The sequence below is a fragment of the Asterias amurensis genome, chromosome 4 (genome assembly GCF_032118995.1).
Source record: "Asterias amurensis chromosome 4, ASM3211899v1".
NCBI classification, from domain to species: Eukaryota; Metazoa; Echinodermata; class Asteroidea; order Forcipulatida; family Asteriidae; genus Asterias; species Asterias amurensis.
Window position 1 is genome coordinate 19,319,292 of NC_092651.1, and position 18,006 is coordinate 19,337,297.

The window sequence follows — 18,006 nt, forward strand, 5'->3', positions numbered from 1 at the left end:
GAATTATTCAAGGGAAAACCCACAAAGTCAGGCGGAGACTGACAACTCAATCCACATATAGAATCAAAGTCTCCTATATAGCGCACGTATCTACCAACAAGGTACTCGAGGCGCTTAGTATATGCATTTATACAGAAAGAGAGGCTAAGGAAAGTTATGAATTCTGAGACCCAATTATGTAGCACCTTGCAATGGTTTACAAGGTGCTACAGTGCATATAGCAGCCATAGGTCCCCCATTGGGATTTGAACCCGGGGTTCCTGAGGTGGAAGGTCACCATGATGATGATGATAAGCTATGAATCAGACAGCACTGAAAACAGTACTATGGATCAGACACATCACGATTATCTTACAGAAACAACTTAATCTGGAGACCGTATGTACATAATGACGTCATTTTAGTTGGACACCCTCGGATAGTTATCAAAAGAAGGTACATGTACCTCATTGACCCATCCTGTGCACTGTGCATACATAGCTGCACGTTTCTATCACTATTTTACCTCCCAAGATGGCGGCTTTATGATGACAATGCATAAGGTCCATTTAGTAGGTGAACATGGAAGGTCAACAACACCACTTTAGAGGTGCAATCAACAAATGGCAACTTTCCATAAACTGTTAGCAACTTTTCACAAATCAAACTGTTCATTTTTGACCTACATGTAGATGCAATTTCATAGAACTGCTGAGCACAAACAGTAGCTAAGCACAAATCAATTATGCTTACCAGATTTTGTTTACCAGCCAAAATACCATCATGTCAAATGGACTATTTGTGACTGGTATCGTGCAACAAACATCAGTAAAAACATTTAGCATTTCACATTTCACTCAAAATGAACCTGTTAGTGGACTCTTTTATATTCTGTCATTGCAAAAATGTCCTCTTTAATAAGTGTTCTGCAATTAATTTCACAACAATGTGATAAAAATTCCTCCTGTCATATATCTGTATTATATATGTATTGCATATAATATAAAATGTTCACCTAATTACAAGTATACATTAATTTTGACACAAATATGGACAGGAAGTTAACGGATGGGTTACAAAATTATTACAAAATTACATTAAAAATCACAAAAGTTTTACCCATACACCAATGTGTTCAAAGCACCGTTACTCGGAGTAACTTTCTCCCGAGTCCTGTAAGCATCTGCAAATATTTTTCTTTATCCCTGATGAATATTGAACATCCACTAACATTTAATTAAAATGTGTAACCAGTCAAGTAATACACAACACTTTACCCTCCCTCTTTCTTTAAATTAATCCGAAACAAATATAGAGTACCTTGAAAGAAACAATGAGTGAAAGATAGATTCAAGTAAGCAGATTACAATTACGCAGCTTCAAACAAATAAAATTGGAAGTGAGACTTATAGCCATTGGACCCTTTCACTGGTCCGAATTCATTAGCTTCCCTACCTTTTAGCCCGTTCATATCAGCGGTACAGCGTGTTGGCTCGTCTTCCCCGCCAGGCTGGGCGTCGCACAAGCCCCTCTGCACCGCGCCCGGGCTGGGTTCGTCCTCGTTGCTGGTGTGGCCAAAGGTCGCAAGAAACCGAAAGCTCAGCAGACAAATTAAGTCTGGTTTTATCATAGTTCTCGGTGGCGGCAAACTCAACATCGCAAATAAATAATAAATTGTTCAGTGAGATTGTTCCTTGCCATGTGAAGTCCAGTCCGCTCGACCCTCGTGTAAAACTCCGGAGCACATGTTTCCACATAAAGTACGCCCACTGCTGCATGCTGCTGCATGGTGTCGTTGAAAATGGGCGTTGCGTTACTTTTAGGCGCCAAACATAGCATCTCTCAACGCGTATACACAAGGTGAATTGCATCTTGTGAGATTTTGGCCTGAAGAATGTTAAAAATCTGCATACGGGACAAAGGCGACACGTAATGGTGTTTATATGCTGTGACTGTTCTACAAAAGATTGTCCTATAAATCTAATAAAGAGTAATTATTGAATTTAATTAATCTTGGGTGAATTGAACCCTTTGTGTGCATTTTGCACAAATGTTTGCTTGTGCATAGTTTAAGTATACCCATTTTAAATAATTTTTATAAACGTATCTTGCAAGCTTGAGTTTTTAATTGATAGAAAGGGCATTCCTAGCTGGGCACATTCAATTTTATAAACTCAGCAAGCCATTTTTAAGTATACTATTCAGCACTATGATGGCACTGGGTAAATTTGTCTGTACACCAAACCAAACAATGCACTCCGAAAATGTCAACCATATATCTCAAAAATATTAAAATAATGGCATTTGCAACCACATTATTTCAACATACAGTGGGCCTACTGCTGCTGTCGTTGTAAGACTGCATTACGTTTTTACTACGCAAAACATCTCAATCGCGTATACACGAAGAGAACTGCACCTTGTGAGATTTTGGCCTGAAGAATGTTAAAAATCTGCATACGGGACAAAGGCGACACGTAAAGGTGTTTCTATGCTTTGACTGTTCTACAAAAGATTGTCCTTTAAATCAGCAAAGGACTGAATCACTCGCAAGAGCATGGTAAAGGCCGTGGGTCCGAATTCCAACGAAGGGATAATGTTGAAAATCTGCATAATAGGACAAAAACGACACGTAATGGTGTTTCTATGCTTTGACTGTTCTACAATAGATTTTCTTTTAAATCAGCAAAGGTAAAATCACAAGAGCTGTATCGCAAAGGCCGTGGGTTCGAATGCCAGGCCAAGTGACCCCGTCGATTTAAGTCAAATAACCCGGGAAAGGCACTGAGTACACCATGCTTAGTACGGGGGGGGGGGGAGGTTTTATTCATGCAAAACAAACATTGTACCTGTTTAATGACATTCAGCAAAATCTGTTTTTATTATTTCAATATTTTTTACTGTATGCGATCATTTGAGTTACCTTTTTGAGGATCTTATAAAGAGTAATTATTTAATTTAATTGAACTGAGTTGAATTGAGCACTTTGTGTGCATTTTGCAAAGTTTTGTTATTGATAAATAAGGGAATCAATGTGGTGAGGAGGTTTTCAACTTGTGGTTTAATCCCAACGAGGCCTCGTTCTTGATAATTTTACCGAGACGAAGTCGAGGTAAATTATCAAATACAAATTTTGTTTTCAAAACACAGGCTTCATTTCAAATTGAAAAAAAAAGAACATTTTATTTTGAAAAAATGAAACACCTCACGCGGTTTATTAATTTTTTCCCCCAAAGAGTATCCAAAACCCAGTTATAGCCTAATTATGTAATCTGCAAGGAATATGAAAATGTGGTGGTATTTTATTGTGAATTATTGTTAACTGCCTTTTCATCTTGATTTGATAATGGAGGCTTAATTATTGTACCTCCGTGATTGATTAAACAAAAGTATATGATTTTTCTGGCTTCCATTTGAATGAGGGCGGTATTGAAACTCAGAATAAAAATAAATAAAAAACTCAATCAAAAGACTTGGACCAAGTCTAATTTTTACCTCTCTCGATGCGAGCTCAAGAGGGCGCCCTATCAACTTAACGGTTATGGTATTCCGACTTTTTGTATGGAATTCTACCGTATCATTTTGGGTTACCAGCGTAAACAAAAACGTGCATGTTCTAATGGCATGTTGCGAACAGTGTTGTTCTTGGTGAGCAGAAAGTCTGTAGTAAACGAATAAGCGCTAAATTGAATGTTATTCAAGAAATCAGATCAGAATGGTGAGTCAAATTGTATCTAACAAGGGGTTCCATCCATAACAAGTGCTTTTCACATGATCTTATTAGCTTAGTTAAAACAAATTGTTAGTAAAAACTATAAATGCATACTGCTTGTTGGTGGTTATTAATTATTATTAATTAATTTAATTAATTCCTAATTACTATTTATAATTTTTTTTAAATAATTATTAGCATGGGGCCTAGTGGTTGGGGTTTAATTAAGTTCATATCCAAGGATAGTTGTTCTCTAGCTAAACTAAACTTACTTTAAGGCTTGAATTGAAGCTGACCCCACTTCACTTGCTTTAAGTTGTAATGTATGTCTAACTATGTGGCCTGCAGCCGTCTAACTATGTGGCCTGCAGCCGTCTAACTATGTGGCCTGCAGCCGTCTAACTATGTGGCCTGCAGCCGTCTAACTATGTGGCCTGCAGCCGTCTAACTATGTGGCCTGCAGCCGATTTCACGAAACGCTAGGAATAGGATCACACCTAACTCTAGTTAGGACGAGTAACCCATCCTAACTTAGGATGAGTTCAATGCATCCTACGTATTTGGATACGGAACTGAACCCGTCCTAAGTTCTAAGATTAATCCTAAGTTAGGAAGAGTTTGGTGAAATCGACGGCAGGCTAAGCTTAATTTTGTTTGTTTAGATGATCTTCCTGTCACTGTCAGCATCATGATCATCAATGATCATCATGTCATTCATGATAGTCAAGAAAGAACTCTGCAAACTTTTCTCCTCACACGAAAACAAGGGGATGTAATTTTAGACATTTTAGAATTGAAAAGTCTACATTGCTTTACAACAAGCCTACATACATCAGCCGTTGTAAACAAAACAAATGCTTCCACCAAATGTAATAATACCTGGTTGTTTCCTCTTTTTGCATTTTAATTTAAATTAAAGTAGTTGCGATAACGTAATAACTCTCCTCCCGACTGGAGGAGGGTTACGTTATCGCAACTAATTTTAAAGTTGATTGTTTTGTGTACTGTTACTGATAGTATCATCATCATTGAGGAAATGAAATAATCAAGAAGTTAAGTTAAGGTACAATTTAAATGTCTCTTTTTTCTTCTTTTTTGGCCAACAGTACAGCATCTTGTTCAAGCAGGAGCAGGCTCATACAGACAGCATATGGAGCTGTGCTTGGATGAGGAGTGATAAAGATGGCATGGAGAATATCGTCACTGGATCTGTAGATGACCAGGTCAAAGTCTGGCAATGGTAAATTGATAGTTAACCGATATGCTGAACTTGCAAAGGTTGTGGGTTACAATCCCACCCAAGTAAACATGCCTGTGATAATATTATAGGGTTCTTTGATGAGAAGCCTACCTGGTTTTAAAAAGCACGTGACAGGCCTGGAATTTCAGCTTTTAAAGGGCAGGCCATTTCCATTTTGCAAAAGGTATTTTCATTGGAAAATCTTAAAATCTATGGGAAAAATTCGAAGGGGCACCAAAGCCAAGACCAGAGGCAACAGAGGTCATAGTTTTTGTGGCCTCCACAATTCTAGGCCTGCTTACTATAAACACTCTTGTTATTATTTTAACCCAAATACTTTATTCCTTTATCAGGTCCAATGATGAGCTGAAGTTGAAGTGGACATTAGAGGGTCACCAGCTGGGTGTGGTATCAGTGGACATCAACCCAACAGGGACAAGTATCCTTTATACAACTGTTAAAAAAAATACTAGCAATTTAGGCTTCCTCATTGGCTTGGACTGAAGGCGTGTCCAAACTGTGTTTCAACCAAGGAAGAGAAATGTTAGACTTTTATCTGAACTCAGACTCTTTTTAAAGACACTCAGGACACCTTTGGTAATAATTGTCAAAGACCAGTCTCCTCACTTGGTGTATCTCAACATGCATAAAATAACAAACCTGTGAAAATTTGAACTCAGTTGGTAGTTGAAGTAGCAAGATAAAAATGGAAGAAAAAACACCAGATGTGGGGAGGCAGGTCTATGGACCACAGTAGTTATTTTGCTTTTGTTTCTCCTAGCCCATCTGGAAGTATTTTTTGTATTGTCATGTATTGTCGAAATGGCTGAATGAATAATAATAATAGAAATAATTGTCACACGAAGTTGTGTGCTTTCAGATGCTTGACTTTGGGACCTCAAAATCTAATTCTGAGGTCTCAAAATTAAATTCGTAGAAAATTACTTCTTTCTTGAAAAAGAGGGAGCCGTTTCTCACAATGTTTTACAGCTCTCCATTGCTTGTTACCAAGTAAGTTGTTGTGCTTAAAATTGTTTTTAGTAATTACCAATAGTGCCCACTGCCTTTAAGTCAGCTTGGTGGAAAGAATCAGCTGTTTGGTTCGCCACAAATAAATTCATCCTGCTCTTTGATCTATTCTCTTGTGCTGAGGGCACTGTTCTTAAAAGTTCTGTGAAATCTTAACCCAAAGGGCTATCAAAATGTGGAAATGACATGATTTTGAGATTCTGGCTTAAATTTGGATCATAATTTAGGTTTTTTTTTTGGTCAGCATTGATTCTTAACCGCCACACATGTTTTTCACAACTCCAGGGGTCAACACATACAGCTGCCTAGCATTATTTTTGATAGAAACTGGTTTCAAGCCCAAACACAACGGCATGAGAACTTAAACTGGTTGTCTTTGATTTTTTATATCTATTGTGATAATTATTTTCTATCCTGTCTACATCACCAAAAACTAAACACACTACGTATATATGTTAGCTGGCAAGAGCAGTTGATAAGTGAAAAAGTCTCTTGAGTCTTAAAATGTTACCCTAATAATAATAACAATAATGAAAATTTATAAATTGCACAAATCCACAAAAGTGTTCATGGCACAATACAAAACAAATAGAGCTAATATGTAGATAGAATACAAGGATATTGCTGAAAACCCCTGAGAGAAAAATTGTATGCAAACACTTCATAAGAAAGATAAGTTGAGAAGTTTTCTTTAAAAACTGGTTTAAAGAAACCGATGATTTGACAGTTGTTGACAATTTTAATATTGATAGGCACTGTGCAGCATGACCAGAAGATTTGCCACTTCATGAACAATTAGATATTGGCTAAATAAAAGTGCAACTCTTGTAAAAAAAAAAAAGGTTTAATCCTTAACCTTGTTGTTAATAAAAGTCGCCGCCTCCAGCTCTCTTGACAGCAACATCCGCCTTTGGGACCTGGAAGTGGGCAAACAAATGAGGAGCATAGACGCGGGACCTGTGGATGCGTGGACCATAACATTCTCACCGGACGGTCGTTTCTTAGCTACAGGAAGCTACACGGGAAAGGTCAACTTGTTCGGGGTTGAGAGCGGGAAAAAGGAAGCCACCCTTGACACCAGGGGAAAGTTCATCCTCAGTATTGCATATGTAAGTTTACTGTAGATGTTAACTTTGCATCGGGTACAAAGAATATTAATTTTAGTTTTATCCTTACACTGATGTGTGTTTACTGTCCCTGAGTTCCTTGAACAAAAATCACAGGCTTATTACTTGGGTGGGATTCGAACCCATGACCTTTGTAATTCTAGAGCAAAGTCTTAACCAGAGACATTGGTGTATGGGTAAAACCCAAATTAACAAGTTTGCTGTCTCGATTTCGGGTTCACAAGATTAGGGCCCAATTTCATGGCTCTGCAATACCGTTGAATTCTGCGCTTACGATCACCATCCTCCGCTTACTGTGCAAGCACCGAATTTCTGTGCTTGGAGTAGGCATGCACACAAGCAAAAATTCCCTGCTAACCCGTGAAACATGCTTAATGTAAGCGAGGAATTTCCTGCTTAAGTGCTGATTCTTTGCTTACTGTAAGCAGAGCCATAAAGTTTGTCTCTGCCGTAGAGTCACAAGACATACTGAATAATTTTTTTAACATTTGATTTTGGGGTGATCAAAGAAAAAGCGACCAGAGCAGAATTTGAACCAACGACCAACGGGTGGTCGGGTTGTCGTAGTGGTATCTTTCCTCGTATTCCACCTCTAGGACCCCAGTTTGAATCCAAACTGGGGGCACTATGTGGATTGGGTTTCCTCCCACAACTCAAACTAAAACTTCCTTCCTTGTCTTCTCTCCATTGGGTTCCTGTCTAGTACAGTGGATAAGTTTACGTTTGTAAGAGCCCGCGGCTTCACAACTGGAATAAATAAAATGAAATTAAATGAAACGACCTCTTGATTAACAGTTGGGCAATCTACCAAGCGACATGTATCTAGTCCTATCTCCCTGAAAATACCGGAACAGTTTGTTGACGTTATCTTAAAACAAGTAGACACTTTATTCAGCTGAAACTTTTACACTTGACTTTTATTGTATCATCCTCATTCAGCATTTTATTGACACAAAAAACCCACAATCTTTGTCCCTACAGAGTCCAGATGGAAAGTACATAGCTAGTGGCGCCATCGATGGCATCGTTAACTTATTTGACATTCAGACAAGTAAACTACTTCATACATTAGAAGGTAAGTATCAACAGTCAGTGTGCTAGTATGTTACATAATTTCTATAGACTTCTTACATATGTGATGTGATCAAGCTAAATGAGTAGTTTGTCAGAGATAACAGTTTGGAGAAACAGGGCAACAGAGGCGAAATATTCAAAAAAAAATTTTAGAAGTTTAAAATGCCAAGTATAACACATTTTATTTTGGCAACTTCCTTCCTGATAAAAAAGTCTAAACGGGGCTGGCTAAATTAAGCATTGAAAGAAAATGTGCCGTTGTATTTTCAATAAACAACTCAACTTTAAAGGCAGTGGACACTATTGGTAATTACTCAAAATAATTATTAGCATAAAACATTTCTTGGTGACGAGTAATGGGGAGAGGTTGATGGTATAAAACATTGTGAGAAACGGCTCACTCTGAAGTGCCATAGTTTTCGAGAAAGAAGTAACTTTCAACGAATTTGGTTTTGAGACCTCAGATTAGAACTTGAGGTCTCAAAATCAACAATCTAAATGCACACAACTTCGTGTGAAAATGTTTTTTTTTTCTTTCATTATTATCTCGCCACTTCGATGACTGATTGAGCTAAATTTTTTACAGGTTTGTTATTTTATGCATATGGTGAGAGATACACCAACTGTGAAGGCTAGTCTTTGACAATTACCAATAGTGTCCACTGCCTTTAAACCTCTTTTTAGCTCAGTTTTATTCTCTCACATTTCTTGATGTTTCTACTGTCACAACATGGGGTTTAAACAGTAAAAAAACATAGAGGATAATGCTCTTTTCAAATGTATCAACAGCAAAAAATTACCTGGGTTGACAAACAACTCATTTTACTTGATGTCATGTAATTATATGAGTTATAAAAAAGAACTAAAGAGCGTGCAAATCCATATAAAATATAGAGTAATGCACCACAAGGAAAACTGACTGGGTAAGACTTAAATAGTTTGAACAAAGAAAAAATTGACTGGAGCGGGACTTGAAGTGACAACCTCGGGGTTAACAAACCGGCACTCCACCAACTGAGTTATATTGACTAATGGGGAGAACGCCAACATAGGGCTGGGTAGCTCAGTTGGTAGAGCACCGGGCGCCTTTGGTTCAAGTCTTGCGCCAGTAATTTTGTCTTTGTTCAAACCTAAACAAATCCATATGAAACGGCCAAACAAGAAGCATTTGGGGCCATTGAGAAAATGGCGCTAACCCATCTCGTAGTACGGATCACGTTTCAATTCACAACAATTTTTATGGGGGAAATTTGTTAAACCATGATGGTGGGCCTTTGTGGTTATGTGATTACATGTAGGTATATATACATTCAAACGGAGACCTATAACAAAAGAGTACAATAGAGTCCATGGTTTGGGAAAGGTCCACGGTTGGAAAACGTGTACAAAATATAAGGGAGCTGTTGCAAAAAAGTTTTTAGAAAGAGGGACAATAGGAGGTCTGCGTTTGCAGGCAAATACAAGCTTGTGTGTACATGTATGTGTGCTAAATCTAGTTCTGTTATAAATGTACTCTATGCGTCATAAGCTCAAACAGTGCAGTCAATGAGGTCAAAGGTCAGCGCATGACCCCTCAATGGCTGGTAAGTTTGAAGCGTTTATGCACATTTTCATTGTTTTCCTCAGTGATGGCGGCTTATATCGGTTATGGAAAAAATATAAAAAATTTTACCCCCCCCCCCCCCCAAATTTTAATATAAGAAGTGTTACAACTATATTTTATACAACTGCAAGGATTAAAAACAATCGAACGGTTAAAAAAACAAACATTGCACTGTTTTAAAACTGTTTTTTTTTTTTTACTGTGACTAAAACACAACAATAATATAAGACAAAGAAATGTTACCCTGTTGAGCTAAAATGAGATTTTATTGCAAATAATGAGCTAGACATTGCCCCCTTTTTTGTCCTTTTTTGCGATTTTCAGAGCCACAAGTATTTAGTTTTTTCTTGACACTAATTTAAAATTTCTTGTCATTGATACATTGTACATGTAGTATATCAATGAAATGAGTTAAATAGAGGTATCCAAGCTCTGGTGTGAGTGGCCAACGCTGTATGGGTTCGAGTCCCGGTCGTGACACTTTTAAGTCTACATTGTATAGGCATTGTTTACAGACCACTTTTTACAGTTTTACTAAATTTGTCAACATTGACCCTAATTTGTTTGTGCTGCTGAAAACCAACTTTAAGTCCATCAAACTCAATTTACATTTTGCAAACAAATCTTTTTACTTCGTTTTCACAGTGTGCCTCTTTCCAATACCCAAACTCCTCATTATTTAATATGTTGACATACAAACAGTCATCTACGAAATAGCCATACAGAGCTACTATATGGTAATAACCAGTCAGACTCCCATCTTCCCAAACAAATGTTGCCTCTATAGCTCTATCAGTGAGTCCAATCCAAAAATCATCCCTCACTATGGACGTCGCATATGCAATAATGAAGTTGTTTTCCGCATCGCTAGCAATGGATACCAAATGGGAAGGTCTGCCAGGCAAGGACTGCTGCCTGCAGTAAAGCTCTGCATCATCAAATTTTAACAATTTATTCACAAATAGATAACAGTGTTTCCCGTAGCCTAGCCAGGGAGGTCGGCAGCAAGCTGTTTTGTCCTTGCGCTCCTGAAGCCTTTCTTTACATGTTTTTGTGTTCAGACAAGTTACCTGAGTTACAAGTAAGACAACCAGTATGAATGGTTGACTAGTGATGAAATGCATCGTTTTTGTATCAAACTCACTGCAATATCAACTCAGACAACTCAGAATAACAAAATAGTCCGATTCAATGTTTTTTTCAAGTTTTTAAATTTCAATAGTGTTGCTTCCTTTTTGTTTTGTTTTATTGATATTGTTGTTTTCAACGCTAGATTTTAAAATGTTTAAACTGTTTAAGTCTCTGTAATTTCTCTATTGTTATCTTGATGTGTGCATTGTCTCAATTTAGTCTCTGGCTGAAAATGCGTTGTCTTTAGTTTGATTCAATATTTGCCCTGCAAACAAGGCTGATTGTCGGCACATGCGGATATTTTTTATATTTCCATTTCAATCAGTAACCACAGTTTACACACTAGTCAGCACGTGGTGCATAACTTACTCAGGCAATGCAAGCAAAATTACAAGACATGCAAACAACACAAAGAAATCGTTGAAAAAATGCAAATCAACCCCTGTTTGATTTAACCTACAAAAAAAAAGTTGTCAGCATGTGTGTGTTGACAATGTAGAGTTACGTTAGTCCAAATATGAATGTACCTCACCTTGAGGTTTAAACAAAACTTGTTTCTTAACTTCCAAATTGCAGACCTCTGTAGTTAAGTTTGAGTGGTTGTATCAAGCTGGTTCCATTGACCTGTTGTTACATGAATCTCCATGAGTCAAACAATTGTTTCCTTAGTGCGAAAAAGTTCACCCAAAGTGGACCGCACCACAATGAAGTCAGGCCTGGAATAAACCCATGGCACCCACAGCAACTGTCATGCCCCTTTGTTGTGGTGTTCTTTGCAGAGTTCCAATACAATTTGAAATTTTCCTCATAGAAATGCCCCTTACCAGAGGAATACTGTTGTGCCCTTCAAGAACGAAATTCCAAGGCCTGTGAAGTACAGAACATTCATTGCTCGGCAGTACAGTAATGGCTATTTTGGAGTCCACACAGTATGCACTGAAAGACACAAGAAAAATAAAGACAGAGCTCTGATCATACCGTCACTGTCGATGTTATACGTTGGGTTTGTTGTTGTCAATGACTGGATATCACACAGCTGTAAAATATGCTTATATAGGCCTACTTACATGTAGCTTAAAATAGTGCAATATGCAATTCTTAAATAGGGCAATTCGTGTTACTGTACCACTGGCCTAACCTGAACCGGGTAACTAGACATTATTTGAGGGGTCATGTGGGGGGGGGGGGGGGCAAAGAAATGTTTGTTTAACCATACAGAATGATTATTTTTTATGTTGGGGAGGGGAGGGGGGAAAAGGGCTACATGTTCAATACTTTTTTGTTAGCAGTAACCCTCAGCCTTACATGCTCAAATACAATAAAATATAATTTCTTTACCTTTGACTGACAGCAAATCTGAAAGGCCAACACACAGTATTAAGTATTAGGTAACTCGATTTCACAGGTTGTGTAGATTCACCTTACTTGCTGTACATGTACTGATAACTATAGCCACACTGACAGTCTGTAAAACAAACCTGTCCAGAAAATGCAAACTTAGAATTGTGGCACAGACCAGCGAGCTGTCTGTTCGTTTTCTGCTTGTGCGCAAACCCTGTCATAGTTGCCGTCACCGTCTCGTAATTGATGGTTTGGCAAAAAAAAAAAAAAAAAATTAAGAAAAGGTCTCCACCAGTGAAAATTGCTTTTGTCTGGTTACTTGTTTCTGCTCAATAAAGCCCTTAAAACGTGCAGAGTAACCAATGGTCTCTGTAAACTCACTTTTGAAGTGAATTCAAGCAGAATTGCAAAATTGCAGCAATTTCATTAAAATGTTATTGATTTTATTATTTCTTTTGAAGAGCTACCATTGGCTAAGAGTCAGGCCTAGCGCGCACATGGAAACACTTATACTTGCACGTTTCCATTGATTTACATCAATTATGGCGGACAATGCAAGGGGGTCTATTTGAAGGAAGGCCAACGAATATTGCCAACTAATTGTGTGACTTTGCCACAGTTGGCATCATTGAAGATAATTTGATTAAGTCCTTTTGTTACCATGGGAACTATTTTTTAGGCCTGATCGATGTTGTAAGGGGAAGGTTGTATTACACTGAGACAAGGGACTACGTGTACACGTTACATGAGAAATGGTAGTCTGAGTCAGACACCATCTGAAATAGAGGGCGCTGTAAGATTGGGGGGGGGGGGCATTACACCAACTGCATTACACAGGCCAGAGGTCAGGGTCAATCTCATTTGGCACTGGTTACATATTAGGCCAGTTGTGTTCCCAGAATGCCTTGCTCGATCATAAACCATACAATGTATATTGGATATTTTAATTAGTTTTGTTTATCCATTCTGTGTAAGAGACTACGCAGAGCGTACTTTCAAAAGAGGCATCAAGTCATGGAGCAACAGGGGTGGATTTTACAAAGGTAGTCCTAACTTAGGACTAGTCCTAGGCAATGCTAAGAGATAGGACTGGTCCTAAGTTAGAACTAGTAACTCATCCTAACTTAGGACCAGTCCTATCTCTTAGCATTGCCTAGGACTAGTCCTAAGTTAGGACTACCTTTGTGAAATCCACCCCTGGACCCTTTAATTCTTCTTTGATTTTTTGGTTTGTCAAACTGTAGCATTTCAGGGTGACCGTGATTCATTTGAAAGAGGATTGCGTCAAAATACATACAATAGTACAATACTTGCTTTTTGAAACACGCGTACGGGGCCAAATTTCATAAAGCTGTTAAGCAGAAATTACATACCGGTACTTCTTTGCCAAACAAAAATTGAGTGGGGCACCAACCACAATAATGTTAACTTTTAAATGTAAATTTTGCTGGTAACTTGTTTCTGCTAAGCTGTGCTATTCTATGCTAAGCAAGTTTTGGTGCTTACAGGCTTTATGAAATTGGGCCCTCGTCAGCCAAAGAAACAGCAGCCAGGGGAAGCACACTAAGGGGACATATTATTTTGTGTTTAAACAAGTAAACTGTATCATTTCTTCTTCATTTACAGGTCATGCTATGCCCATTAGGTCACTGTGTTTCTCCCCAGACTCACAGTTACTAGCCACAGCGTCAGATGATGGACACTTAAAAGTTTATGATGTGTAAGTAGTTAAGTACATTACATTTTTTGGGGTGGGGTGGGGGGTAGAGGGGAAGACATTTTACAGGGTTTTTGTGGACCCTTCAAAAAGAACTAAATAAGGGAATCAATGTGTGGTGAAGAGGTTTTCAACTAGTGGTTTAATCCAAACGAGGCCTGGTTCTTGATAATTTTATCGAGACGAAGTGCATACACCCAAACCAAACGGTACACTCCTATCACATCCGCTATACCTCAAAAGACTTATTCCTTTTGGTCTTAAACTTTCGGTCTTAAATTTTTTTAAGGGTATTGTGGGTCCAAAGATGGCAGTCTGTGCATGGGGATAGTAACGGAATGTTATTTTGTTCTCAATTTTATTTATGTCAAAACATTTTTGGTTTTGACTGCAAAAAGCACACCCCTAGTGGGTGCAGCGGTGACAGTCTGTGCGTGGGGATAGTTACTGATTGTTTCATTGTTCTCAATTTTATTTATGTCTTGACCACTACAGGCAACATGCCAACCTAGCTGGGACACTATCCGGCCATGGGTCCTGGGTGCTGAGTGTCCACTTCTGTCCTGACAACACCCATTTTGTCTCCAGGTAAGATCAGTGACTTATAGCTGGCACAAATTTGAGGAATACAGACTTTTTGTAGCCCATAGGGCTAGTGAAGTTGCCCCCTCCCCCAGGAAGTTTTATACTTGCCTCCATGAAGTTTTAGTAGCCCACATGTATAGACCTTATGCACATGACGTCATTTCAGTAGGGCGCCCTCACCTAGAGGTCAAAAGGAGGTTGTTCATTAGCCAATCCTGTGCGCCGCGCATACAAATCTGTGCGTTTCGATTGTTTTGTCACCGTTTTTCCACTAAGATGGCCGCTGGATGACGTCAATGCATAAGGTCTATTGTCATAAAAGTATCTTCCCGATGTATAAATGGTAGCGATCCAAACCTACTTAATTGTCAGATAAAGTTACATTCTCTCACTCAAAAATAAAATATACGGTTGTATAACGACCGCCAACATAGATAGCTCAGTTGGTAGAGCGCCTGCACATTAATCCAGAGGGCATTGGTTCAAATCCAATTCTAGTAAATTTGTTCGACCCTAAAATCCAAAATAAACTAACACTTTTTTAAAATAAGTTTTTCACATCTGAAAAGGAAGAAATTTAAACATTTTTAAATACAAGTAGGTTGCACAGTTTTTAGTTGCCCAAAGGGTAAGTTTAAAAGTGGAGTTACGATTTTTACTAGATATTGTATGCCGCAAAGCATTCTTTTCCAAATGAAACTGAATGACCCTGGTGTTGGATTGAATTAGTTTTTATTGGAGTTGGGCCGGAAAAGTGATACTTATTACAACCGTTTTTCACAGCTCGTCAGACAAAACAGTGAAAGTATGGGACGCCGGAGCTAGACAGTGTGTTGCAACATTCTACGATCACTATGACCAGGTATGTATTGATATTCTCTCCCTCTCTCTCTATTTGAATTTCAGTTTTATACTGAATTAAAATGGTGGATAACGCCAAGTCCTAATTAGTGGTTACGGCTACAACTGTTGCTATGGGCATTTGATGCTTCAATGCATGCCCATGTGAAAATCAAGCTGCTACCGCAATCGCTAATTTGTCCGCAGCCTAAGGGTTGGCTCCATCCTGCAGATATATTTAAAGATTACCAAAACCAAAAGTTGCCTGCAGGCAATCTTTGGAGATTCAACCATTTTGACACACTTTTATTGATTTTGGTTTAACGGGGACATTGACCACCCCCCCCCCCCCACCCCTTGGCTTATCAAAGATTATTGCGATGATGGCATCTGGGCCAACGCAAAGGAACAAACAAAATGTAAAGTCAACCCTCAATATGGGCACTGTTGTAAAGACTTCTGCTTATAAAGAGTAGATTCTGAAGTCCTTAATCTCATTTCTGCTTTGTGTCTCTTGGTTTTGCTGTCCTCTTCTAACTCTGTTCCTGTTATAAAGAGGTAATTTTACCAGTCCCAAAGATCTTTTTAAAAGAGAGTAGACTGAAGACGCTACTTCAAATGTTTTGACACTTTTCTTTGATATATTTCATTGAAGATATCAGTCAGAACCATTCCAGCAAAATATATTTTTAAATTTTCTTTCCCTTCTTCACTTTCCAGGTCTGGCAGTCAAAGTACAATGGAAACGGATCCAAGGTTGTTTCAGTATCTGATGACAGAGCCATCCATGTATACGACTGTCCGTTATAGTACAAGAAACTCTAGTAGCATACTTCTAAGACTTGACACATTCTTCCCAGGCTTTTAAGACGATCCCTTGATAAAGTCACTCTGCCTGTGGGGTCCTCAAAACGAGCACTGGAAACATCCCCACTTGCATCGCTGCAACACCACCTGCTGAAAGCCTTTAAGGTGTATTGTACAGTCCCACAAATTCAGCTTCCTTTGAACATCGTTCCAAGCTTTTTAACTCTAAAGTTCCATCTTTGAAAAGTCACATGGCTGTGATACTTTTCCCATGGCCAAAAGAATTGACGTAAACAAATTGTTGTCAGGAATGACTGAAAGGAGGCAAGTTTTTTCCGAAGATCCTACAGGTACATACTTTACACCTTACTGATGTAAAGATGGGCTTGGGTTCTTGCAGAAAAGTGGATGGAATTTTATAAGAAGTTGACTGCGTTGCTTTCCATTGAGGAGTGTTGTTGACTGAGTTTTTTCTGCTGATACTGAATTTTAGGCAAAATTAATGTAGTACCAGGGAACCAAGAATAAACTTGGACTGATTGGGAGCATGTAATTCATGTAGATAGTTTTATCTGATATAATGCCTTGTAAACTTTAACTTCCAGCAAGGTGTTATTACAGAACGCGGTTTGCATAAAGTTATGTACACATATATGTTGTGGGTGTTTTTGCTAGAATTCTTTTGGAAGTTCTTAATGTCGTTTGCCCTTGTGGAAAAAGGGGGAAAGTTAGTGTTTTCTTTTGAAACAATTTAGTAGAAAACAAGATTCTCTGATGGTACAATATGTTTTTTTGGGGGGAATTTTAACTTGGTTAAACCATATCTTACCATGGATCTCTGAAATTTAATTTTTACTTACACTCTGTCGGAGTAAGTCTGTGATGGGTATTTGTTTATGCTATCATAGATTTAATGGTAGATGTCAAGGTACACTGGAAGCATCAGTCAGTACATTGTTGTAATAAAGGGAACGAATTTGGTTGGTAACTTGTAAATAAATATGTCACAATATTAATTGTGAATACATTTTGAATACAATCTTCCTAGTCTGTGTTTTACTGACCTATGTCTTGCCTTTTATCTTCTTTGAAATTGTTGTGTGCCCAGAAGAAGGGGGTACAGCTCTACGCCCCTTTTTTAACAGATGGTCGAAAGCAATAAAATTGCCTGACAAAAAACAAACATGGCATTACTGATACATATTTTTGCTAGAATAACCAGACATGTATTCTTATTGCTAAGCAGAATTTAGCATTTCTGTTATGATATGCTAATGGTAGAAAACCGATCAAACTTTCACACCCAGTTTTATTGGAAAATGAAGAAAAGTTTGCACATTTATTGCTTACGCCACTCAAAATGCAAAACAATGGAAACGAAACAGTAAGTATGTAGCCACTGAGCACTGCTCGACTGTGTACTGCAAAGTTTCAGTTTAGGATGTTGGAGAAGAATTATTCAAGGGAAAACCCAAAAAGTCAGGCGGAGACTGACAACTCAATCCACATATAGAATCAAAGTCTTATATATAGCGCACGTATCTACCAACAAGGTACTCGAGGCGCTTAGTATATGCATTTATACAGAAAGAGAGGCTAAGGAAAGTTATGAATTCTGAGACCCAATTATGTAGCACCTTGCAAGGGTTTACAAGGTGCTACAGTGCATATAGCAGCCATAGGTCCCCCATTGGGATTTGAACCCGGGGTTCCTGAGGTGGAAGGTCACCATGATGATGATGATAAGCTATGAATCAGACAGCACTGAAAACAGTACTATGGATCAGACACATCACGATTATCTTACAGAAACAACTTAAT

At 38.3% G+C, this 18,006-nt stretch overlaps 1 protein-coding gene across 1 annotated transcript; it reads left to right on the top strand.

Annotated features, from left to right (window-relative positions):
- The first annotated feature begins 3,572 nt into the window (after positions 1–3,572).
- LOC139936248 (uncharacterized) lies at positions 3,573–17,224 on the top strand. Its single transcript, XM_071931026.1, has 9 exons — positions 3,573–3,697; positions 4,798–4,931; positions 5,285–5,370; positions 6,834–7,069; positions 8,069–8,162; positions 13,863–13,956; positions 14,449–14,541; positions 15,322–15,400; positions 16,099–17,224. Exons 1-9 carry the CDS (start codon positions 3,695–3,697, stop codon positions 16,186–16,188), a joined length of 909 nt encoding a protein of 302 aa, XP_071787127.1. The 5' UTR covers positions 3,573–3,694; the 3' UTR covers positions 16,189–17,224.
- The last annotated feature ends 782 nt before the right edge of the window (positions 17,225–18,006 follow it).

Coding starts and splice junctions, on each gene's coding strand:
- LOC139936248 (XM_071931026.1), top strand. Junction 8,163..13,862: donor ACTACTTCATACATTAGAAG/GTAAGTATCAAC, acceptor CTTCATTTACAG/GTCATGCTATGCCCATTAGG. Junction 14,542..15,321: donor AACACCCATTTTGTCTCCAG/GTAAGATCAGTG, acceptor CGTTTTTCACAG/CTCGTCAGACAAAACAGTGA.